Source organism: Malassezia sympodialis, genomic scaffold (assembly GCF_000349305.1).
Source record: "Malassezia sympodialis ATCC 42132 genomic scaffold, msy_sf_9, whole genome shotgun sequence".
Taxonomy (NCBI): domain Eukaryota; kingdom Fungi; phylum Basidiomycota; class Malasseziomycetes; order Malasseziales; family Malasseziaceae; genus Malassezia; species Malassezia sympodialis.
Genome location: NW_017387807.1, coordinates 217,065 through 241,316, shown reverse-complemented (window position 1 = coordinate 241,316; position 24,252 = coordinate 217,065). Strand labels below are relative to the sequence as shown.

General features: G+C 57.7%; 10 protein-coding genes across 10 annotated transcripts; 5 read left to right on the top strand and 5 right to left on the bottom strand.

Moving 5' to 3' along the window:
- Positions 1-391: 391 nt before the first annotated feature.
- Positions 392-1,447, top strand: MSY001_1908 (uncharacterized protein; the record flags this gene model as incomplete). The annotated part of the gene is made up of 2 exons (XM_018883734.1): positions 392-916; positions 941-1,447. The coding sequence occupies 2 exons, from the start codon at positions 392-394 to the stop codon at positions 1,445-1,447; spliced, it is 1,032 nt and encodes a 343-aa protein (XP_018740464.1).
- A 2-nt stretch (positions 1,448-1,449) lies between these two features.
- Positions 1,450-2,748, bottom strand: MSY001_1907 (uncharacterized protein; the record flags this gene model as incomplete). Its single annotated transcript, XM_018883733.1, has 1 exon — positions 1,450-2,748. The coding sequence occupies one exon, from the start codon at positions 2,746-2,748 to the stop codon at positions 1,450-1,452; it is 1,299 nt and encodes a 432-aa protein (XP_018740463.1).
- A 402-nt stretch (positions 2,749-3,150) lies between these two features.
- On the top strand, positions 3,151-4,152 carry MSY001_1906 (uncharacterized protein; the record flags this gene model as incomplete). The annotated part of the gene is made up of 1 exon (XM_018883732.1): positions 3,151-4,152. The coding sequence occupies one exon, from the start codon at positions 3,151-3,153 to the stop codon at positions 4,150-4,152; it is 1,002 nt and encodes a 333-aa protein (XP_018740462.1).
- Positions 4,153-4,163: 11 nt separating this feature from the next.
- MSY001_1905 (uncharacterized protein) lies at positions 4,164-4,717 on the bottom strand (the record flags this gene model as incomplete). Its single annotated transcript, XM_018883730.1, has 4 exons — positions 4,164-4,211; positions 4,251-4,301; positions 4,327-4,542; positions 4,571-4,717. 4 exons carry the CDS (start codon positions 4,715-4,717, stop codon positions 4,164-4,166), a joined length of 462 nt encoding a protein of 153 aa, XP_018740461.1.
- A 343-nt stretch (positions 4,718-5,060) lies between these two features.
- On the top strand, positions 5,061-6,548 carry MSY001_1904 (uncharacterized protein; the record flags this gene model as incomplete). Its single annotated transcript, XM_018883729.1, has 1 exon — positions 5,061-6,548. The coding sequence occupies one exon, from the start codon at positions 5,061-5,063 to the stop codon at positions 6,546-6,548; it is 1,488 nt and encodes a 495-aa protein (XP_018740460.1).
- Positions 6,549-7,894: 1,346 nt separating this feature from the next.
- Positions 7,895-9,296, bottom strand: MSY001_1903 (uncharacterized protein; the record flags this gene model as incomplete). The annotated part of the gene is made up of 5 exons (XM_018883728.1): positions 7,895-8,546; positions 8,572-8,875; positions 8,901-9,161; positions 9,195-9,204; positions 9,234-9,296. The coding sequence occupies 5 exons, from the start codon at positions 9,294-9,296 to the stop codon at positions 7,895-7,897; spliced, it is 1,290 nt and encodes a 429-aa protein (XP_018740459.1).
- Positions 9,297-9,415: 119 nt separating this feature from the next.
- On the top strand, positions 9,416-13,204 carry MSY001_1902 (uncharacterized protein; the record flags this gene model as incomplete). Its single annotated transcript, XM_018883727.1, has 1 exon — positions 9,416-13,204. The coding sequence occupies one exon, from the start codon at positions 9,416-9,418 to the stop codon at positions 13,202-13,204; it is 3,789 nt and encodes a 1,262-aa protein (XP_018740458.1).
- A 173-nt stretch (positions 13,205-13,377) lies between these two features.
- Positions 13,378-15,563, bottom strand: MSY001_1901 (uncharacterized protein; the record flags this gene model as incomplete). Its single annotated transcript, XM_018883726.1, has 2 exons — positions 13,378-15,246; positions 15,270-15,563. The coding sequence occupies 2 exons, from the start codon at positions 15,561-15,563 to the stop codon at positions 13,378-13,380; spliced, it is 2,163 nt and encodes a 720-aa protein (XP_018740457.1).
- Positions 15,564-15,601: 38 nt separating this feature from the next.
- On the bottom strand, positions 15,602-22,189 carry MSY001_1900 (uncharacterized protein; the record flags this gene model as incomplete). Its single annotated transcript, XM_018883725.1, has 1 exon — positions 15,602-22,189. The coding sequence occupies one exon, from the start codon at positions 22,187-22,189 to the stop codon at positions 15,602-15,604; it is 6,588 nt and encodes a 2,195-aa protein (XP_018740456.1).
- Positions 22,190-22,415: 226 nt separating this feature from the next.
- Positions 22,416-24,167, top strand: MSY001_1899 (uncharacterized protein; the record flags this gene model as incomplete). The annotated part of the gene is made up of 3 exons (XM_018883724.1): positions 22,416-23,521; positions 23,547-24,006; positions 24,033-24,167. 3 exons carry the CDS (start codon positions 22,416-22,418, stop codon positions 24,165-24,167), a joined length of 1,701 nt encoding a protein of 566 aa, XP_018740455.1.
- Between the last annotated feature and the right edge of the window lie 85 nt (positions 24,168-24,252).

Sequence of the window (24,252 nt, the reverse complement as noted above, 5' to 3'; positions counted from 1 at the left end):
CGGCATACCTCCTCCTCGTTCGACCTTTGCAGTGAAAATTGGTCTAAGACATCCGCAGTCACCTGTACCCCCTCCTTGGTCATGCAAATAAGGGAATCATTTAGAATGCCTGTCGCCAACGATACACAGTCGAGCAGGTGCTCGAGCCTACGAGTCAGCACCGTTCACGTACGTGTGAAACTCGGCTAGCGTATTTTTTACGTGAATAATTTTCCCACAATAAGATACAATGAGCCGCATGTAGAAGGCTTAAGCGCTCGCATACCCTCGCGCCATGCGGCCGGGCGAACGGATCCACATGCGATCCGTAGGGGAAGGGCAATGATTATATAAGTACTGTCGTTCGCTCCGTCTGCGTCGAAGATTACTCGCTCCTTGCACCATCGTTCCGATGTTCTCCCTTGCCAGGCACGCTGCTACGCGCGCGGTGCCTCGTGGTGCTGCACGCATGGTGGGCTCCCGCATGAATTCTTCCGCGTCGTGGCAGCCAGTACTCAAACCGGGGGCGCTGCCTGTGTACGACGAAGCGCTCGCGTACATTGAAGAGGATGCGGCCGCCCTGCGCAAGAAGATTGAGGAGACTAAGCAGTCGGGAGACGTCCAAGAGGACTATTTGGACGCACTAGAAATTGTGTCGGAGATCAATCGCCCCCATGTGCGCACGCAATTCGCCAAGGGTGATTATGATCTGAGGCAGCCGGTCTTCCGTCACCTGCGCGAGCAGGCATGGCGGCTGGGCGGTGCACTAGAGCGCCTCGTTGAGCGCATCCAGCTCATGCACGTTCTGCCAGATGTGGTCCCTTCTATCACGCCAACGGTAGACCTAGAGGTCCTCTATGGCGAAGGTGCCGGCATCGGCGACCACGGCGGCCGCGGCGGCAGTGTGCACCCCGGCGTGTTCCTGGATCCAGCATTGGTTCGTACTATCCGCTTACGACAGACACGCGAGGCACCTACGATTCGTGCTACGGTCTTCCACAAGGACACCCGCAAGTATACCATTATGCTCGTGGATCCGGACGCACCTTGTGAGGATAGCCAATCTTTCAAAACGTACGTCCATTGGCTTGTCACGGACGTACCACTGTCTCTGCAAGAAAGTAATATTCCTTCCGGACATCCCCACAAGCTCGCGTATGTACCGCCCCACCCTCAATGCGGCACTCCGTACCACCGCTACACTATGCTGCTATTTGAGCAACAACCTGATACGTCTGTGGGTGACGTGGCGCGAGAAGGCGTGCAGGTACAGACCTTTGCGGAACAGAACGGACTTACTTTACGCGGTATTCATTTCTGGCGTGCGCAGTGGTCCGACCAAAACAAGACTGTCATCAGCCAAATCTACAAGGACGTGCTCCAAGTGCCTGAGCCACGATTCGGACGCGTCGCTCGGCAGGACCGGCTCAAGGACGAGCTGGGTCAACGTCACAGCAAATATTATTAGTTTTAGAAAAGGTATTCAGTCAGTCCGCGACGCATACGGCCCTCGTCCACATGGGTGTCGGGGCGGAATGGCCACCGTTCGAACGCGGAGGCCAACGAGGCCCATTGTCGATTGGTCAGCTCCACAATGGGGGTATCAGGTAAGACGACATCGTCTGGACGGTCTTTCATGCGCGGGTGCTCTGGAGCGACAAGGCGCAGAATGTTGTTCGCGCCTGGCGCCGTGTGCTTTAGTCCCTCCATCACCGTCTTGGACTTGAGCACAAACATGTTGCGGGTAAGAAACTCAAATGAGTCCATGTCACGCGCATCGATCAGCGGCGAACGCAATGGATCGATCTCCAACGCCGTCAACTTCCGCTTCTGCAGGCCCGTAGAAATGTTTGAGTTAGGGATGAAGATCGATGTTACTGGCACTCGCGGACCGATGGACGGCGTCGGAGGGTACATGTGTTCGGCATACGGCTCCATCTCGTCTCCTGTAAGTAGCTGCCGCGGCGTGCTCAGGCACTGCACCGTGGCACCCAGCTTGGCACGCGTGCGAGGGTCTTGTGGTGATGCCATCGAACGCAGCGCCACCGTCTCACCACACACGAATACCATTTTTACGCGGCCAAACTGGAACAGCCACAGCCGCGAAGAAATAGCATTGACCAGCTGGGCAAACAGTTGTTCGCCATGTACGGTATTTGGCAGCTGGGCAAAAAATACAATAGGACTTGTCGCTAATGTAAGAGAAAAAGACGTACCGTCCCAATCCATCGGAGGTGCATGATCTCCTAGCTTCGGCACACGTCCCTCGAGGTGTGACAAGTGCCCATCCTTCACCAGCATCTCATATGAATCCCACGAGTACCCTGACTCTGGAATAAGCCTGAGCTTTTCAGAATTGTTCCCCATCGAGGGATCTACGCGCAATTCTTCCAAATATGACAGGAAAAGAGGTACATTTTCCATGGAAATTACTTTTTCCACGGCCGGATGTTCCATAAAGGCACGCGTGAAAGTGCCAGGGCCCGGATACGCTTCAATGATAGTGGATTTTACTCCCTGACGCTCATCTGCATCAAGTCCCATCGCACGGACAATTTCTGCCACCTTGTCCTTGTTTGATACAAAGTATCGGTGTCGCGCTCGTTGCTCCTTTGAGAACGCAAACAGGGACTTCCATCGAGAGGGGTGGGGCAGGTGACCATAGCAGTAGGGAGCATCGATGAGATCAATGGGAGGCGAATAAGAGTGCAGCGGCGCATCCGTGTAGATCGACAGAGGAGTGTGGCGCTTCACACCAACGGCTATCATTAGCTGAGAAAGAACGTACCCTCGTCAGAGAATGGATCATCGGCACTCTCGATAGCACTTTTACGGCCACGCTTCCTCTTCGCTGTCATTTTAGCGTCCTCGGCCTTGGGGACCTTCGGCGGACGACCACGGCGCGGAGATGCAGTTGAAGTGGACGCGGTGTCATTCAGCGGCGACAGTTGCGTAAATGAGCGGTTAATCAAAAGATTTGGTCCTTTCTTTGTATGATTTCGTACGTATTCAGGTACAAGCGACGTAGAAAAGCGTGGCGGGTAACGACAGAGCCTCAACAGCTCTGCTGCAAGCAGCATCTGGCGTAAGAGAAAATTGATGTGTGGAGAAGCGACGACAACTGCCAGTTCGCTGACTAATTTACCTCTGCCACCTCGAGCACACGCCACGATGGGCACGAGCACTGAGCGGCTGCCGGATGCCTACGAGCTGCTGGATGTTGATATTGACGCGACAGAGGCACAGATTCGCACGGCTTATCGTAAAAAGTCTTTGCAGCTTCATCCAGATAAGGTAAAGGATGTCCCCCCCGACGTCGCAGCGGACCGCTTCCACCGGCTTACGCTCGCCTATGAGGAGCTTTTGAATCCCGCTACGCGCATTCGTCTCGCACAGGAACTTCAACAAGAACGTGAGCGTCGCCAAAGGAGATCTGCTTTTGATGAGCGCCGACGTGCAATGGCTGCAGACCTTGAAGAACGCGAAGAGCGGGACCGACAAGCTCGCGCGATGCGTGAACAGCGCTTGCGCGAGCGGGAATTGCGCATTGTGGCACTTCGTGAGGAGGGGCGAACTATGAGAATTCAGAGGCATGAGCGCCTGCTGAACGAATGGCAGGCGCACGCTCAGCAAGAGACAGCCACGAAAAGCGCTACACCTGAGTCTCCAGCGAATCTTCCCGCATGGGGGACGTTGGACACAACAGTGCTCGTACGATTTCCGTTTGAACAAGCAGCAGAGATGTGGGGGGCGATTGAACCACCAGAGTCGCTTCTGGACACACCTCTCGCTGTGTCACTGCAAGATTCCTATGGACCTCTAGTCAATGTTCGCGTCCGCACGACGCAAAAGAAAAGAAAGGAAATCTCTGTGATTGTCGTCTTCGAGTATGGTGTACATGCCTGGCGCGCCGTACACGATGGTATGCAACTCCGTTGCACCCACCCTCTGCTTCAAGACTGCTGGATCGGCTGGAGTGATGAAAGTGGCAAAGCACGTTCCGATATACCCCAGCGCATTGCAGCATGGATGGCTCAAGGCGTTACACCAGCACAGGCGCCGCTAACGGTGGAACCTGTCAAGACCATGCCTCATGATATCGCTGCCAACTTCGACTATGCCTATGAGGCCCGCACCCTAGAGCGCATGCGCCAGGCTGCTGGTATGGCATGAACGCTTCATGTTTACTCGATATCCTTGAGTCCGTGAGAGGCTTTGCGGCGGAAAATATGCTAGATACCCATTAGTCCTAATCCATGATGTCAACATACCTGGTCGCGGAGCCACTGACGGTACTGATGAAGAGACCCGATCTTTTCACCCTTATCGTTAGGATATTATACATACGTAGTAATCCGGCACAGGGTTGTGCACGACTTGGCGAGTCGGATCCGCACGCATTTTACGAATGTGAGCATAGAACTCCTTGTCCCGACGCGTCATTTGTGCCGCCTTGCTCCGGTGAAAAAGACTCCAAATAGAAAACCCAATGGATGGTCCCACGAGCCAACCTAGACCAGTACAGGCAGTTGTAGCACCCAAATACAAGAAGAAGGGGTCAATCTAGCGGTGAGCTAATAATGGAACATACACCGCCGAGGGTCTGGCTTGGATCAATTTCAATTGTCATGAAATACGATCCTGATGCAATAGCACTGAACAACATGGTTGGAACAGTGGCAACCAGGCCCGCAATGCGACGTTGACGGCGCAGACGCAAGTCTTTCAAGATCAGCATTGGCGTACATACATGTATCCCAAGGCAAGAGATTTTTCGAAGTATCCGGGCATTTAGTCGAAAATCCACATGTAGTCAAGTTGGATACACCTCGCCAGCCTGCTAGGGCACGAGCGTTCGAACGCACAAGCCACATGTTATACTGGTGCAGCATACACTGCATAGAAACGGACGTGCACGGCGAGCGCAATGTGTCACGTGGATGTGTCACGTGGATCGGGCAAAAGAGTGTGCCTTCTACTGGTCTTCTTCCAACATCGTGCCTAACAGTGAGTGGAACGTAGTGGGAGATTTCTGACGCGCGCAGCTCTAAGCGTTCTGACGCATATCTTTTACTTTTAATATGGCGACGACAGCACCAGGCAATGACCCGCCTCCGGTGCAACGGCCGCCGAGAGACCTGCGCCCGCAAACAGAGGATGTGACTGCGACCAAAGGTAATGACTTTGAGGACTTTTTCCTGAAACGGGAACTGCTCATGGGTATCTTCGAAGCAGGGTTTGAGCGTCCATCGCCGATTCAAGAGGAGTCGATTCCCATTGCACTCTCCGGACGCGATATTTTGGCCCGTGCAAAGAACGGTACTGGTAAGACGGCCGCCTATGTGATCCCTTCGCTGGAGCGGATCAACCCGAAGAAGGAAAAGATTCAAGCAGTGCTTCTTGTTCCCACACGTGAGCTTGCTCTTCAGACAAGTCAAGTGGCTAAGACACTTGGTAAGCACCTCGGTGTTGAAATCATGGTTAGCACTGGTGGTACAACACTGAAAGACGATATTTTGCGTCTCGGCCAGACTGTGCATATGCTCGTCGGTACGCCTGGGCGTATTCTCGATTTGGCTAGCAAGGGTATTGCTGACCTGAGTCAGTGCACGACATTTGTCATGGACGAGGCTGACAAGCTACTGTCGCCTGAATTCACGCCTGTGATGGAGCAGCTACTTGGTTTGCTGCCCAAGGAACGCCAGGTCATGCTCTTCTCGGCGACATTCCCCCTGATCGTCAAGGACTTCAAGGATAAGCATATGGTGAAACCCTACGAAATTAACCTAATGGACGAGCTCACGCTACGTGGTGTCACCCAGTACTATGCCTTTGTGGAAGAGCGTCAAAAGGTCCATTGTCTCAATACCTTGTTCTCGAAGCTTCAGATTAATCAGTCCATCATCTTCTGCAATTCGACGAACCGTGTGGAACTGCTGGCGAAGAAGATCACGGAACTAGGCTACTCATGCTTTTACTCGCACGCCAAGATGCTGCAGGCTCACCGCAACCGCGTCTTTCATGATTTCCGCCAAGGAGCATGCCGCAACCTTGTTTGCTCAGACCTACTTACCCGCGGTATCGATATCCAGGCAGTTAATGTGGTTATTAATTTCGACTTCCCCAAAAATGCGGAGACATACCTGCATCGCATTGGCCGTAGTGGTCGCTTTGGTCATATGGGTCTTGCTATCAACTTGATCACGTATGAAGATCGCTTCAACTTGTACCGAATTGAGCAAGAACTTGGCACCGAAGTTCAGCCGATTCCCGCTACGATTGACAAGCGTCTGTATGTGGCTCCTTCTTTGATTGAGGAGGCCGAGCAACGCGAGCGTGAGGCCAAGGCTACTGGAAAGCCGACACAGGGCCCTGGCGTGATGCAGCAGGGCTTACCATCCATTCCCCCTACGCAGGCAGCAATGCACGCTGTACCTATGGAGCATAACGGCAACTTTACGAACACTGTGCCACACCGTCGAGGTGGCCGTCGCAACCGCCGGGGTGGCGGTGGTAATGGCAATGGCAGCAAAAACAATGGCAACGGCAGCCAAAGCCAAACCAGCTAAATCTTACCACCAAGCCCTTTACCCAACTACCTGCTTCTACTCGTCTTTTTTTGCCACTTTTATTAGCCCCTTGAATGCTTGTCTGCCGCCTTCATGATTCTGCGAGCAGACCTGTGCTTATAGTCTCTCTTTCCCCCTCCCCCTCCCCCTTAAACAAATTAAAACCCTTTTTTAAAAATGGCTAGGTACGGCTAGAAGGTATGATCGAAGTCGAGTACATCGCGCTGCGGCTCCCAATCGGGGAGTGGAGCTGCTGGGGAACGGTTCTGAGACATCGAGGGCCCACCGTTCTTTGGCTGACGGCGACTTCCGCGGACAGGAGGGTAATTTTCTCGAGTAGAGAGGCCCATAAGTTCTCGATCAAGATCGTCGTAGTTCGACGCATCAGAGGAATTCGGCCATGCATTCAAAGATGGAGGCATCGGGTCGTCATCCTGGGAATCATGTTGGAATCGACGAGAGCTCACTGAGTCCATGTCTCCCATGGCATTATTGATACGAGAGTGGCGGTTCATAGGCTCAGGATAGGTATCGACCGCAGCGCTTGAGCTCGCATGCATGCCAAAGAACCGCCTCGTTCGTGCAGCCAGACTCCTGGACCCCCGTGGAGGCACAGCGCCTGGCGAGTCCATCCGGGAGGACGCAGACGTGGAAGGATAGAACTCGTCCGATTCATTGTCCACACGTGGTTTTGTCTTGCGTACGCGGCGGCTCCTATCGCCTTCGAAGAATTGGTCAGGGTCCACTAAAGCGTCCGGATCATGATCAGACGGATCGACGTCATCCTCATCAAGATAATATGCATGCCCTTCTTCATCGTATTGTACTGGGCGAGAAGGGTTGATGTATCTGTCAGCCCACTTACGATCTTTGGCTGGACCGCGTTGTTCATTCACAAGGCCGGCCTTACGTAGCCACACAGGAGTACGATCGGGCCTAAGAGAATTGTCACGGACTCGCTGAAAGGTGAGCTTGGCATCAATCACATACTTGGACAAAGAAGTTATGGATCTGAAAGTTAGTAGATCTCACACGTACATGTCCAGGGAAATACCCAGCAATGGTAAGAAGGACATTGACAAAGAAGTCTACACCGATACCGAAGCGGAGAAAGACCGCCAGCGGTGGGACTAGAATGCTGAAAATGATGATCAGAACCACGAAAGCATGGCGCCTGGTTGGTCGACTTTGTGTGAGTCTATGGAAACGACGCACAGCTCCCGACGGCTACCCGTCAATCCGAAAAACGACATGGCATGAGGTCGACAACACAACAGACATCGTGCATGCGACGCGTGGGGGCGGTACAATGTAGGTGTGTAATAAGTGTTCGTACAGGCTAAGCTCTACTCCAGTTCGGCGGCATCCGGCTCGACCTCGACAGGCTCAACAATCGAGCGAGCCGGCTGCCATACCATGACAATGTTGTCTTCAGCAGCTGTCGCCACCTTCCAGGGGTCCTGAGGACTCCATGTCAGGTCCGTCGGCCTGCTAGTGTGACCGCCGTGCACAAACAGCAATTCGGCCGGGCCGTCCTCAGCATCTTCGGCCGTCTGCTCTTCGCCAATACGGCTCAGGTCCCACACATTGACTCGGCGGTCAGCGGAGGCGGAGCAAAGAACCGTCTCGTGATGCGGCGACCATGCCAGCTGCAGCACTTCATCTTTATGGGCCTCGAGTGAATGCAAGTGCACACTCAGATTACGCAGATCCCATAGGCCAACTGTCTTGTCGCTGGAGGCTGTCGCAATGATATATTCACTCGCTGGACTGAAGGCCACGGCGTTGACCTCACCCTGGTGTGCCTCGACGCGGTACTTCGGCGCCTCACCCGAATCACGCGTGTCCCAGAGCAGCATCTGGCGGTCGTCACCAACAGACGCAAATAGGTGCTCATGGTGGTTGTGCCAGGCAACATCTTCCACGATAGCCGAATGACCACGATACGTCCGGACTGGATCGAGGGTTTTAGTCTCTTTTTGGTATGCGTTGATGTCCCTAGACGTTAGCGATGTGTACGAACCAATGGCACACAGTCGTATCTTCGGACGCACACAAAATGTGGCCCTGGCGAATAGGGTTCCAGGAGAGACCATAGCCCTCCCGAGTCTGTCCTCGTAGCACGATATCCGGACGGCACTTGCCATCGCTGTCCGGCTGGTTGCTGTGCTTGGTACGATCAAACACATATGAAAGGCCACTGACAGCACGAGTAGCAATCAGGTCACAGTTCTGAGGGCAATACCGCGCGCGATTGACTTCGCCCTCGTGGTTGATGCGCTGTGTCACCTGGACACGCGTCGATGCCGACGAGTACGAGCCAATTTCTGGTATAAGTCTAGTGCCACATACCTCCTTTTTCTTCATCGTAGTCCTTTATATCCAGCTTTGCCTCAAGGCCCTCGCCCTCGGTGTTGGGCAGATTCACGGTAGCAATCTGCAGGTAGTTGTTGTCCTGACCAGAGGTGTGTGTGCCTAGGAGGAAACGATGCCGCGTAAATCCCTTATCAGCAAATACCTCCTTGTCAGGCATCCATTGCATTGTGAGGGTGGGCCATTCGAGAGCATGCGTGATCACCATGTCATACAGGAACGGCGAGTTTTTCTTCCATACTGCCAGTTAGCGCGCGTATCCCGGTAGCGTACTTTTGTACTCCTTGTATAATTAGATCGTGGTATACATACCTCATTCGAGATAATGGCCATATTGGCCGAGGCCTCGTCTTCGGCGATCTCCACGTTCGACATGGCAGAAATGAGCGCGGTATGAGACGCGTGCCGGGAGCGTGTCGATTCGTGCACGTGGCACCACGTGCACGAATGACGATCTTCCAACGCACTGGCCTCTGTATGCCATCCTGGGGCCGATGGCGGCTGGCTCATCGAGAGATGACCCCAAGGCGTCCTTCCAGGTCCTGCGGCCGATATGTGTGAGTCTACTCCAGCTTTCAAAAGGAGCATTGGATGCTCCTGAGCTGCTCGGCACGCTCCAAGACCTGTATCATCAACTGAAGGCCCTCCCCGGTCCGTTCTCCCCCGCACTTGTGCACTATATATTCTATCCTCTATCTCAGCTTCTTCGAGTACGAGATACAGGCCTGTTTGCCTTAACAGATCGTGTGCGTGAGCTTGTGTTTCGTATTTTGGCAGTGCTGGCCCGCGACTGGTGGTCAGTATGGACGTGGAGCCATGTGCAACAGCACGCGCCCCAGGCGACACGCCTCGAGCAGTCCGCCGATTGGAGGGTCTGGGAGCAGCTTTTATTCCTTGGAGTTATGGCTCTCAGTGGCGGCCTACATATCCCGGCCTATCCCAACAGTGATGAAACACGGTTGGCTATTTTTGACTTTCTTGTCGCCCTATTACGGCCGCGCCAAACAGAGCCTGCAGGAGCGAGCCGGGATGTCGAATGGGAGTGGGATGGCGTGTCTGATCTACCCTTGCTGGGTGAAGAGGAAGACAACCAGCAAATATACCCCGCCCCACAGCATACAGCTGCCGCCCGAGAAAGCAATGCCTGCACGGGTGCCCTGGCCCACCTGCTCAAAATGGCCATGGACACGGTAAGGCTACCCTCAAATCCGGTCCACCTCCGTCTTTCTGCGCTGGAGGTGGCGGGTATCGTGGCGTTGACATGGATGGCAGGTTGCGGGAATGTGCTAGAGGGAGTCCCACAAAACGTGTCATCACTTCGCACCGTGCCGATGGATGCAGCGACAATGGCAGGCGCGGAGCGCCTGCGTCCCATTCTACCAGGTCTCTCTAGCTCGCTGGTCAGGGTGATTACCGGTGCCACTTCATCGACCATCGTTGCGCATGCCCTCTCGCTGCTCTCGGCCATATGGACTATCTGCTTGCATGACGAGTGCACTGCGTCGATGCGTGTGGCCCCATCAGAGGATGCATCGTTGCCAAGCTGTCTCGAAGACTTTTCTTTGTTGAGCTTGTCCTCGATGGACTCCGAAACCCCCGCCCAGCCTGACTCGGATCCTGACACCGATACGGCCAGCGAACTGGGGTCCACCAGCACGTCGATCACCTCCGTGGACGAGGGACAGGGACTATCGTGGCTTGAGCAGACAATTCAGCCTGTGCGCGTAGCGATTGTGGCCATCGCCCACGTCGTGGAGTGTGAAGAAGCCAATGTGCAATGCGCTCTGGCTCTGTGGTCGCATGCGCTGCTTGCATGTTCTTGGCATACACTTTCATGGGCAGACAAGGGGGCGAACGATGGTGTTCGCCGCATTCTCATCGAGACGCTGGTCGATTTGGCGCATCACCGGCACGTCGATCGCGTCGTGGACACCGCCCGTGCCTGCCTTCAGGAGGTGGGTGTGCGAGCCTTGCCCAGCCTGCAAGCCGTGATGGAAGAGTCGCTGAACACGCTCCCTGCCATGATTCGTCAAGTCCGAGACAACGCAGTGCAGAGATGGGCCTATCGAATGGCGACGTGTGCGTCTGTGCTATCCAAGGAGCTGTGCTCAGAGCAACTGCAAGCGCCTCAGACCGCCCTATTGTACCTCCTATCTTCAGAAGGAGATGTCGAGCAGTGGGCCGAGGCATGGGCACAAGCTGTTGGAGCGCATGAAGGCGCGCCCATTAGCATGGCTGATACAATGCCGCATATCCAGCCTTGCCTGACACAGTTGGAGGCGTCCTCCATGGTGGCTATCGGTCAGATGTGGTGCGACGTAGGTCAGTCGCTCGAGCAGCTTTTGTATCAAGCTGTGCGGCGAGGAAGTACACCCCGGTTTAAGGAAGCCTTTGCCGTCCCTCTGCACATGTTCCGCTTGGCTGCGACGTTCCGAGCTGACGCGCAGTGGTCGAACTCGCTCGCGCATATGTGGGCGACGCATGAGCTGCTCCTCGGAGCCAGTGCAACCTGGACACGGGCGGATGTGGGGGCATGGGCCACGCAGCCGGCAGCTCGGCCGTTGCGCAAGACGATGCATTCACTCGCGCGCCATATCATCCTGGAAATACAGAGCGTGTGGCAATGGGAAGCAGAACCATCGCCTGACCATGTGCCGACGGACCAAAATGTGGTGCACAAAGACCACAGCGGGGAAGAAACCCAGCTCGTGCGTGGGCTGCCGCCGGCCCAAGATCCGCCCCTGGGCGTGGAAGCCGGCCCGGCTTTGGATGTGTCCTTTGTAAGGCATGCCAGGCTGGATGGACCGCGCTCAGCACCAGGCTCGGCACAATTGGAGCATCGACGCCTAGCCCTGCGCGACCAGTGCGATGCCTTCTTGCTGCTGATCCTAGGATCCGCTGCGTCTATGCTGGGCGTGTCTTGCCGTCCGCTGTTGCTCCACATCCTATACCCGGTCCTAAGCGCGCTGGGTCGACACGACGACACGGTGCGCCAGGCTGCACAGTACGCATTGGAGCGATTGTCAGATGCCTGTGCCTATCCTACTGTTCAGAGCTGTGTGCTACATCATACCGACTACATCCTGGGCGCAGCAAGTCACCGCCTTGTAGCGGGTCTGCGCATGGAACTGCAAGCAGGACTTGCCCTCACGTCCCTGCAGCCACAGCGCACCCCTGGTGCCTTGCTGAGCGCGCGGGCAGCGCCATGGGTGCTGGTCCAGGTGATTCAGATGCTTGGTGTGGAGGCGGTGCCTCTCGTCGAAGATTCGATTGATGAGGTCCTTGCGGCTCTGGACCACTTCCACGGGCACGACGATGTGTGCGATGGTTTGCTCGCTGTGCTCGCTAAACTGGTACATGTGCTAGTACCACCTAGCCCAAGTGCGAAACCTACGATCGAGCCGCCCGGCACCTCGGAGCTGGATGCCTTTGAAGCATGGCTCGCAGGCAAAGACGAGATGACCCCAGGCGAAGCAGCGGCCGAACCCGGCGACGAGGATCCCAATCCCGAGCCGGACCGGCTACAAAGAATCGTGGCGCAGATCCTGGAGCGCTGTGTGCCGTTCATGAGTCATGCAAGTGCGCAGATCCGTGCTCGTGCGCTCAACATGCTGGCCGATGGAATCTACCTGTTGGCGCCCCAAGGATGCTCGGCGGAGCTGTACCCCGTGCTGGAACGCGCGTGGCCCTTGATACTCGCGCGGCTGGGTAAGAGTGCGTCGACGATGGGCAGGACGACCGAGTCAGACCATCATGTATGGTGCCAGGCCACTGCCCTGGTAGGCGTGTTGGGCGAGCATGTCCCGGATGTGTACGGAAAGAAAATCGTTCAAGATGCCTGGCCGCGGTGGCAAGGGTTGCTGACGGCCCTGCAGGAGGTGCGCAGGCAGCCGCCGGCCCGTCTCGAGAGCGGCCGCTCGGACACACCGGCGAGGCCGACTACCAAGCGCGCTGTGCGTCTCCTGGACGTGCATGGGTCGTTGGCCGACCTGATGAGGGCCGTGATGGAGGCGCTCACGCGCCTGATCTTGGCCGCTGGGGAGCGAGTGGAGAGTGCCGCCATTTGGGCCCTGCTGACGTATCCCTTGTTCCTCGACACACTCGACGAGCGCCAGCCGTGTGCGATCCGCAGGAGAGGCGTGGCGCTGTATGCGAGTTTGGCCCGTGCAGACGCCATGGCGACGTGGATGGCGCTGCGTGCTGCGGTCGGTGCGAGTCCACCGTGGGAGCTGCAGAGTGACTTGTCATTATCGTCGGACGTGTCTATGTGCTTTACATGGTAAACAAAAACCGCAGGTCGTCTACGCTGAGGCGGCCCATTGCGGCGTCGTCGTTGCCGATGGCTGCATCAATCATGGCGCCTGTGTGAGTAGAAAGCACGTACTCTTCTTGTTTTGTAGCTCAATAATGCGGCTCTCGATGCTGTTCTCAATAACCATGCGTTTCACTGCGTGAGTCATCGCCACGTACCCACGATAGGCCGGTGCTGGCCCAGTCGGTGAATCCGGTCCATCGCCTGCACCTCCACCGCTGGGTTCCACCAGGGATCCATGAGATAGACGCGCGAGGCTTCGGTGAGATTCAGGGCGACACCCCCGGCTTTGAGCGAGACAAGAAACACACTCACGCCGGGATGCTCCATGAAGTGCCGGATCGTGCGATCGCGCGCCTCAGGTGTCATATTGCCCTCGAGGCGGCAGATGCGAAAGCCGGCGCGCTGCAGGCGAAAGGCGATCAGGTCGAGGAAGTTGACAAACTGGCTGAACACCAGGCTCTTGATAGAGCGGTCCGGCAGCTCACGCAGCTTGGTCAGTTCTTCGACCAGAGCCTCGATCTTGGTGCTTGAGCGCCAGCGCGATAGGTCCAAGCGCGCGAGGATGCCCTGCCGCTTCGGGTTCCCCGGCGTCGGGACGGGGCACGGCGGCTCCAGGGCCGGCGCATCTAGGTCGATGGACAAGGAGGCGTGGCAGTAGGGGCAGTCGGGGGAGACATCGTCGCGCCGCAGCTCTGCGTCAACGTCGCCCTCGAGGCTGTCCAGGTACTGCCGGATACACGCGCGGCAGAAGACATGCCGGCAGCGCGATGAAATCGCATCCTCCGCTTCTTCAAGGCATAGCTTGCACACATGGACTTCATCCACATCGCCGAGCAGATCCACATTAGAGCGGGTGTGGGAGCGCAGCACCAGGTCAGGGTGGTTCGACATCTGGCGCATGCGCGTAAGCAGGGTGAAAATGTTGCTGTAGTTGTTCAGCACGGTGCCCTGGTCAAGGAACGTGCTGAACTTGCGCGTTGTGGACGTGTAGAGACTGTGGTACAGATCCTCCTCCTCGGGGCTGAACAGGTCGCGGCGCACCTCGATGGTGCGTGGCGGTAGGCCCATATCGTCGGCCCGCTCGAGCTTTGTGCGCCGGAGCATGATGCAATCGAGCAGGAGGCGCAAGCGCACAAACGCTTCTTCGCCCTCGCCCTCCTCGAAGCCGTCGCGCTGAATGGGCCGAAGGATCATAAAGTTCCAAAAGCTCAGGTGGACCATGGGCTTGTGGCCACAGTGCACACACATACTGTTGTTGTGGAACGACCACGTCGCGGACTTGCATGGACACTGTCGGCAGTAGTAGTACGCAAAGGGATCACCACCCAGGAAGCGGATCATCGAGTACAGCTCGCCGACACGATTCTGGAGGGGGGTGCCGCTGAGGCACCACTTGTAGTCGCTGCGCAGGGCAAATGCACTGCGTGCCGTGTTGGACGTGCGCTCCTTGATGTGGTGGGCCTCGTCGAGGATAATGCGGCGCCACGAGATCCCATGCAGCGGGCTCGGCTCGTGTACACGCCGTCCACGGCGCGTGACACCGTGCTTTTCGCGCCGGAATGTACTTTCCAGGACCGCATACGAGGTAAGCACCACATCCATCGAGGCCAGTTCCGTCGCATTGCTCGTGCGCTGCGCACCGTGCCACACAGTCACGTTCATACTCGGCGCGAACTTTTCGACCTCGTGGCGCCATTGGAGAATCGCCACGGTCGGTGCAACGACTAGCGTGGGGCGCTTTGGATCGGATACGAGCAGGCTGATCATCTGCAGGGTCTTGCCCATACCCATCTCGTCCGCCAGAAGCCCGCCGCGCCACAGGCTCTTCTCCTGCGACTGTAGCCACTGCAGGCCCTCGAGCTGGAACGGCAGCAGCGTCGCCGTGATGCCTTCAGGCTGCTCCGCCTTGGGCATCGCGCTACCACGCCGCCGCCGCATGCTGGCGAGCGCCTCCCAAACCCCCTCAAGCTCGGGATGCATGGCATTCAGCGTGGCCACAGCTTTCTGAAACTGATGTAAGTAGGGAAACATACACGCGTGAGCTTGGGCCGCGGCGCCCTGCGCCGCATTTTGACACGATCGGCGAGTGGTTCGTCACTGTCCGTGTCCGTCTCGGAGAGCGCGCGCTTCGGAGCGGGCCGTGCGAGGTCCTCCCAGGGCTCCTGCTTTTCTTGCATCAGCGCGACCCAGGGCTCTGGCGTTTCCTTCACATCAGACATCTCCGACTCGGCATCAGATGGGTCATAGGCCGACTCATCGTCCTTGCCCTCCGAGTCGGTCGCGTCCGACTCCTCTTTATACACGACACGCGCCGCCCGTCGACGCATGGTAAAAGACAAGGCACGTGATAATTATGGGCCCTACGTTAACGACTCAAGTCCGTGGTCAGCAGCGCGGACCACCCCGTGCGCCCGCTGGATCCACGCGGACGGTGGGCCGACCGGCCATACTGCCCGGAACGGGCGCTAGACGCATACCCGTGGTGTCGGGGCGCAGATACATCGCCGGGAAGCGACGCTGGCGAGGCAGGAGAGGCACCCGTGCGGAAGGGTTTTTTCTTGGGTGTCGGCGGCTTAAACGGCATATCCATCGGGTCGCGGCCGATGGACGAAGTCCCTGTCGCCGCTTGAGGGAAGGGTGAATCGCTAAACTGGTGGGCAGGCGGGATGCCCAGCTTCGACAGCGGCGTCAGCGATATCGTCGGCGCAATGCGCGGCTGCGAAGCATCCACAGGACTAGACATGGAGCTGCCTGGCGCCCCGTACGCCTCCATCGGCTGGTTGGGGTCAGGGTATGCGGACGGGGCCGCTGCCGGATAGGCATGGGGGGCACGCCCGTACGCGTCCCATCCATACTGGCCCTGCGCATACTGACCCTGCGCATACGAAGCTTGCACATCCTGCGGCGCATAGCCGTACTGCGCATAGTCCCCATAGCCCTGCGGCGCGTAGCCCTGCTGCGCATAGCCCTGCTGCGCATAGCCCTGCTGCGCGTAGCCTTGCGGCGCGAAGTCCTGTGGCGCATAGCCCTGCGGTGCGTAACTCTGGTCAACATAACCCTGCGGCGCGTATCCAGGCTGTGTGTATCCCTGGGCCGCATAGTCAGGCTGTGCATAGGCTTGAGAGTACCCTGTGTGCTCTAAGCCCTGTGCATAGACCGGGTCGTAGCCGGAGTAGCCTTGGTCCACTGGCGACGAGAGTTCGTTGTGGCCGGGAGCCGCATACGTCGCGTCGTAGCCGCCCTCCGCCTGAGTTGAGGCACCTCGTACCTCATCGTCAGAGGGGTGGAGCGCCGCTCCAGATGGCACGTCCTCGGCGCGGCTCGCCTCAGTCTCGTAAAGAGGACGCGTACCGCCAAATTCGTCATAAAACTCCTGGCCATCGTTGGGAGGTGGCCTCAGTGAGATGTGCTGTCGATGTGTCTGTTCCCGGTCGTACTGTTCGTACTGCGCTGCCTGCCGCCGTCGGGCCTGTTCGAGATGCTGCGCCAGCTCCGCATCGGGCTGGCGGGCCGGAGAGGTCGGCACGGTTGTTGACTGGGCGGCACGCAGAGACGTGTGGCCTAGATGCGACTTGGGCGGCACGGCCGGCGGCACATCTTCAGCCGGCGGTGCGGGCGCTGCGACGTCTGCTGGCGGTTCGGGCAAGCGGGCCTTGCCATGGTACGACTTTTCCAGCTGCTCGAGACTTAGCAGACTCGTGTCAATCGGTTCCGACTCGGACAGAAGGTACGAGTCGGACGGCAGCAGCAGCTTGCTGAAGCGCGCATCGGCCGGCTGCGACTCATGCTTTTCCCAGTCGGCCAGCAGAGACGAGGCCCCCGCAGCAGGCGCATCCTCCTCTGGCACTTCCTCTGGCACCTCCTTGGGTGCCTCGGGCGCCTTGGCAGGCTCTGGGGAGCTGCCGGCATCGCGCCACACAAAGGCCGGTACAAATTGGCGGCGCTTCTTCAAAAATGCCTGGAACTCCTCTTGCGACGGGCCCTCGACCTTGTGCAGCCGCGATCGCAGCCAGTCAGGCGAGTCCCAACGCACGCCCTTGCCAGCGAAAAGCTCGCTGGGACGGGGCGGGTCGTTCATGCCCGGTGTGTCAGGCAGCGGTGTGTCCGAGGGAATCTCTTCGAGTGATACACCCAACGTTGACGCGCGGTGCACCGCACGGCCATAATCCTTCTCGTCCATCGCATGCATAAAGTGATTCAGCATCACGGGGTCGTATACACCCTTACCACGAAGTGCAGGTGCAGGCCTCAGCTCGTCCACATCCTGAACGCTAGGCTCAGCCACAGCAGAGCTGTCCTCGACGGGAAGTGATGTATCCGCAAGTGTCTCGCCCTCCTCCGGCACGGTCTGCAAGAAATTTGGCTCGGGCTCAGTGGCTGGCTTCAAGTCCGTCGCATAGCGACGCGACGGCTGCTCAAAATCCCAATCGATATCATCCACTTCACTAGGTGCGACGACAGGCTCAGTCGTGAGCTTGGACGATGGCCATGTACCATCCACCGCAGTGCGCGCACCCATCACGGGCTCGGTCGACGCGTGCCAGTGCGGCAGCTGATGCTCCGACTCGAAGAAGCGTGTCTGTGCTGATGGCAGGAACGGCGTGTTCGCGAGGTTCCATGGCAGAGGCCCATGGCTCGCGGACGTATCGGCCGGTGTATCGGGCAGAGGCGCCTCGTCGTTCCTGACCACAGGCCATACAGGCGCTTGCCATGGGACCATGTCGGCTACCGAGTCGCGCTTCGGCTCTGAGGCATGGTCCGGTACAACAGCGTTGTCAGACACCACGGGAGCAAGTGGCACGGTTGGCTGCGAAGCAGTAGGCTCCGGCTCCAGGGCGCGTTCTGGTACAACAGCGCTGTCAGATACCACGGGAGCAAGTGGCACAGTTGGCTGCGACGCAGCAGGTTCCGGCTCCGAGACACGTTCCGGTACAACGGCATGGTCAGGTATCACAGAAGCCAGCGGCGCAGTTGGCTGTGGCACGGTTGGCGCTGGCGCAGAAGGCTCCAACTCGGGCTCACGCGCAGGGGACGCTGCCATGTAGGACCACGGGAGACCCGCGTTTATGACAGGCGGCGCCGAGACCATGGCCGCAGGCTCCTCAGCGACAGGCAGCGGCGCCGGCTGGGATACGGGCTCTGAGACAAGCATCGAATCCCGCGGCTTTTCAGGCGGGGCAGGCGCGACGTTGTCATTGGGACGCTCATCACCTGGTGTCTCCGCATCGCGTGGGGATAGAGAGTCCTTCTTTCGCAAAAATGCAGGAAGCGCTGTCGAGGGGAGTAGCGTACCACCCAACACATTGCTCAGACGCTTCATGACGGGCTGACTCGCGTCGTCCGTAGGTTCCGAGGCCGGTGGCTCCTCCGTCGTCGGCAATGCAGAAACAGGCACCTCTGGCACGCCCACAGGCGCTGCCACATCGGCCGCCTCAGGCTCCGACGTCTGCGGCAGCTTAGACGGCAAAGCAGGCAACAGGGCCTCGGCCGGCGCCACTGGCTCGTCCTTGATGGGCACATCAGGCACCTGGCCCAAGACGGGGGGCAGCTGAGGCAGCCTATTCTCGCTCAAGTATGGCAAGGGGCTCATCCATGGCGAGGAGCCCACACTCGGCGCGTGGAATGATACTGGCTTCGACACTGGTGTCGGCACAGACTGCACCAAGGGCGACTGGGAAGTACCTGATTCGCGGGGCTTGATCGGCATAGTAGCCTCATTGGCCGATACAAGCTCTGCCGTCGACTCTGCTAGAGGAGCATCGGTCGTGGTAGGCACACCCGAATCCGCATCCTGCTCAGCTGCACCGACGCTGGACACGGGCTCCGTGGCCGAAACAGTCTCGGGCACACCGCGCTCCGTGATGGGTTCGGCTGTCGCACTCTGGGTCGCATCGCTGGCTGGTGCAGCGGGCGCCTTTGCCCCCACAGGGGCAGTCACCAGCTCTTGCACAGGTTCCGTGTGCTCCTTTGTCTCAGGAACGGATTCTGAGGTGGAGGTCATATCCCGGGCAGGCACTTTGTCAGTCAGAGGCTCCGGCATAGGTTCAGTAGTAAGAACAGGTGCAGATGCCAACATTGGCTCACGGTTGCGCTCCATGATAGGCTCAGTGACCGGCTCCACGGGCTGGTGCTCCGGCTTAGCCTCAGCCTCGGGCACTTCGTCCAGCTTGTCTTCCTGGCCCGATAGCTCGTCCTTAGTTGGAGGGGCAATATCCCCCGTAGCGCCAACCATGCCAGTAGCATCGTCGGCGGTTAAAGATGCTGTCGTCAATGGCGGCACATTCGACGGCTCAGACACGGGCTCCACAGGCAGAGCACGGTCCCTAGCTTCTTCCTTTGCTTGCTCCACTGTCGGAGCAGCACCCACAGGGACCGTCTCCATGGCGGTTTTCGCGCCGGGTGCTGTCTTGGAGGAAAGAGATGGGGGCTCCACAGGCACATTGTTCGAGGTCGTAGCGGCCAAGTTGTGTACTTTGGGCTCCTCCATTGACTGCAGCCCAGACTCGGAGACAGGTGCATCCTCAGGCACTATCTCCGACGAGGTCATGAGCGGGCGCATGCGCGGTGGCACCGGTGGCTTATCTCCGGCGGGAAGTGGAGTAGGAGAGGCCACATTGTCTTCGGTGTTCTGAGCAGGCTCCGTCTCGATCTTAGACTCCTCGATCGTAGGTCCCGTCTCGAGCTTAGGCTCTTCAATCGTAGGTTCCGTCTCGATCTTGGACGCCGTTTCAGGTTTGGACTCCGTCTCAAGTTTGGGCTCTTCGGTCTTGGCCTCTTCGAGTTTGGGCTCCGTCTCGAGCTTGGGCTCTTCGGTCTTGGTCTCTTCGGTCTTGGTCTCTTCGATCTTGGGCTCCTCGAGCTTGGGCTCTTCGGTCTTGGCCTCTTCGAACTTGGGCTCCTCGAGCTTGGGCTCTTCGGTCTTGGCCTCTTCGAGCTTGGGCTCCGTCTCTAATTGGGGCACCGTCTCGAGTTTGGGTTCCGTCTCGAGCTTAGGCTCTTCGATCTTGGTCTCTTCGAGCTTGGGCTCCGTCTCGAGCTTGGGCTCCGTCTCGAGCTTGGGCTCCGTCTCGAGCTTGGGCTCCGTCTCGAGCTTGGGCTCCGTCTCGAGCTTGGGCTCCGTCTCGAGCTTGGGCTCAGGCGTCCTGTCGCGTTGGCCCACGAGCATAGCAATACCAGCACTGCTTGCGCTAGAGATGGCTTCACTCAGCGATCCAAGCAAGGTGGACTTAGACTCCGGCTGCGGTTCAGCTGTGACATCGTCAGATGTCAGCTTGGTAGACGCCATCGTGTCCGATGGTCCCGGAGCAGGCTGAGGCAAAAGAGCGGGCTTCTCTGGCGGGGTCGGCGCAGAAAGCACACTTTGTGTCGTCTCTTCGCTCAGATCAGACACGGTCTCCTGGATAGCTGGCTCGGCACGATCCGAGGATTGGTCCAGCTTCGGTGCGGACGGCATTAAAGCAGACTGACCCGTGTGACCAAAATCTGAGGGAACCGACCCTGGCATGGCGCGCTTCTCTTGTGACGACTGAATCGGGGCCTTCTCGATGGGGTCATACCAAGGGACCTCCGTGTCATGCCCTTCCACCGACGTCGCCGCGTCAAGGAACTCGTCGGCGTCGTACATCACCGTCGGTGCATGCGACGCGTGTGTTCCGTCAATACTCGCGTCCTCGTACTCCAAGGCAGCGTCAGATTCAAGGTCAGAATGGCCCTGTTCCGGACGCTGAATCACAGTAGTAGTGGACTCATCAGCAGCGCCGCTCTTGCTATCTTTCGAGCCGATAAGATATGACAGGGGATTTTTGAGCGGCGAGAAGCCCGCGAGACCACTCGTCTCAGATTGCACTGAGTCCTTTACTGGACTTGCGCCGATTTTGTCTTTAGCAAGTACCGCAGGTGCATCGTGTTCCTGCAGCTCAGCGGTCGACGACTGAAGCTTAAGAATGCGCTTGCTAGGCTCAAGCGCTAGCGTTTCCATGAGATACGGAGGAAGATGTGTGCTCGTAGGCGACAGCTCCGACTTAAGGGGACGCGGGGGCGACGTCGGAGGGCTGAACGAGGACAGATTAAGTCCGGCCCCCGAAATGGACGGTGCAAGCCCCCCGGCCGATGGCACATACGGTGACGATCGGCTCAGCTCACTGTACACGGGGCTTGTCACTGCACGCTGCGAAGTAGCAGGGGGAGTGGCGGGAACGCTAGACGCAGGGATCCGGGGCAAAAGCACCACATGACCGGGCTTCTCGTCCTTTATGGAGTTTTCATCGCCTGGTATTCCCTGGAATTTCTCAGATGCGAGGTTGGGAAACCGTTCAGGGTCAATGACAGGCATGGGAGGAATCGGATCATCCTCGCGAGCTTTGCCCTTACCTTTGTCGACTTGCTTTGGCGTCAGCGATCCTGAGTCCTTCGAGCGGAATGGACGAAGAGACATAGAGCTGGCGTTCATAGGAAAACCAAAACTATTGGGCGTTCCCGGCGCTTGGGCCTTCGGTGTGCCCGACGTTGCAGACTGTTCAGGCCCAGTCACCTCGGCACTCTCCAATTTCGGCGTGCTGGGGGGCAACGTGTCATTGCCCGTGCGTACGCGCCGAAAGCCAAATGACGACTTATTGCCAAGAGATTTGTTGCTTGGCATACGCAGTTTGCGGCGCAAGTCAAAAGAGTGGGAACGCGCATGAGACGAGGTGGACTCCGGCACAGATGGTGCGAGGGAGGCAGCAGTACGATTCGTACCAGGTGTAGACGGCGCTGAGGCGGTCACCGCCAAAGGAGTAGGCGTCTTCGCGCTGCTAAGGTCAGCCTGCGTAGCGGCTGCGTTGGAAGTAAGAGACGAGGGGGGTTCACGTTTGTCAGTGACTTGAGTGGCAGACTGATCGGCACCAGACTTTGCAGCATTGGCTCTGTCTGACGACGTCAGCTTACCCAGCTTTTTCTTGCCGAGCAGCGGCATGCTGGACCGGCACCTCAGCAAGGGATGGGAGGAAGATGACGCGCCCTCTGAGTGACGCGTTACGCCGCGCGAATCCCGCGGTGACGGGAATGTTCGTCAGGGTATGTGGTGACTAATAATAGATGCGTGTATGCATGCCTAAGTGGCGCGACGGGTCACGTGTAGCCACGTGGCCTGTCTGAGAAATCGCCGTCGTGTCGCAGTAGCATTGTCGCACACCCAGAAGATGGCCGCGCAGCAGCCTGTCTTTGTCGTGAACACTGGACCTGAACGTCAGTCTGGACGCAAGGCTCAAGTATCGAATATCACTGCTTCCAAAACGGTCGCAGATGTGATTCGCACTTGCTTGGGTCCCAAGGCCATGCTGAAAATGATCCTCGATCCTATGGGAGGCATTCTTCTTACCAACGATGGGCACGCCATCCTCCGCGAGATCGAAGTTGCACACCCAGCTGCAAAGAGCATGATCGAGCTTAGCCGCGCGCAGGACGAAGAGGTTGGTGACGGGACAACCAGCGTCATCATTCTCGCGGGAGAGGTCCTGGCTCACTCGTTGCCGCTGCTCGAACGCAATATGCACCCTGTGGTGATCATTTCCGCTTACAAAAAGGCGCTCACACGCGCTCTTCAAATCATTGACTCGATTTCTGTGCCGGTCAATGTTGATAATGATGAAGAGATGCTGGCCCTGATCAAGACTTCGATTGGTACCAAATTCGTGTCGCGCTGGTCCGATCTTATGTGCCGTCTTGCCCTCAAGGCTGTTCGCACAGTGGCCAGCGTTGACACTACGGTACCCCGCTCGGCAGATCCCAAGTCTTCGCCGGCGGTAACGGTGGACCTCAAGCGTTACGCCCGCGTTGAAAAGGTGCCTGGTGGAGAAATTGAGGACAGCCGCGTTCTAGACGGTGTGATGCTCAACAAGGACGTAACACATCCGAAAATGCGCCGCCGCATCGAAAGCCCGCGCATTATTCTGCTTGATTGCTCCCTGGAATACAAGAAGGGCGAATCCCAGACGAATATCGAAATCACGCGCGAAGAAGATTGGAGTCGTATCCTCGAGATCGAGGAAGAGCAGGTGAAGCAAATGTGTGACAAGATTCTTCAATTGAAGCCGGACCTTGTGTTTACCGAGAAGGGTGTCTCGGATCTCGCGCAGCACTTTTTGATGAAGGCGAATGTGACCTGCATTCGTCGAGTTCGCAAGTCGGACAACAATCGCATTGCGCGTGCTACGGGCGCTCAAATTGTGAACCGGGTGGACGACCTCCGCGAAAGCGATGTCGGAACTCGCTGTGGCCTTTTCCATGTTGAAAAGATGGGAGACGAGTAAGTGTGTATTGCTAATCTCTAGCTACTTCACTTTCCTGGACCGGTGCAAGGAGAACAAGGCCTGCACAATTCTCTTGCGTGGTCCTTCGAAAGATATTCTCAACGAGATTGACCGCAACTTGGCAGATGCCATGTCCGTCGCCCGCAATATTGTGTTCCATCCAATGCTTGCGCCGGGCGGCGGTGCCACGGAAATGGCCATCTCTGTGGGTCTGGCCCATTTTGCTGGCAAGTCTATGGAGGGCGTCGAAGTGGCAGCCGTGCATGCCGTCGCAGACGCCATGGAAGTAATTCCTCGCACACTCATTCAGAACTGCGGTGGCAACCCAATCAAGACGTTGACACAGCTGCGTGCCCGTCACGCAAATGGAGAATATACGTATGGTGTGGACGGAAACACCGGCCGTATCGTTGAAATGAAACAATATGGCCTCTTTGAGTCTGCCTCTGTGAAGATCCAGATTCTTAAAACAGCCATTGAGGTATGTCCCTGCTGTCTGACCTCCAGTCGGCCTCCCTTCTTCTCCGTGTGGATGATGTTGTCTCCGCGAAACGTGTGGACCAGAGCATGAATGCAGCGCCCCAGGCACAGAACATGGCTATGGCGGGCGGCGACGAAGGCATGGATATGGGTATGGCATAACTTTCCTCCGAACACCTGCCATTCCGCTCATATGCAATAGATTGGGCGCAATACCCTGCAGGTATAAGGTAGCTAGAATGTCTTC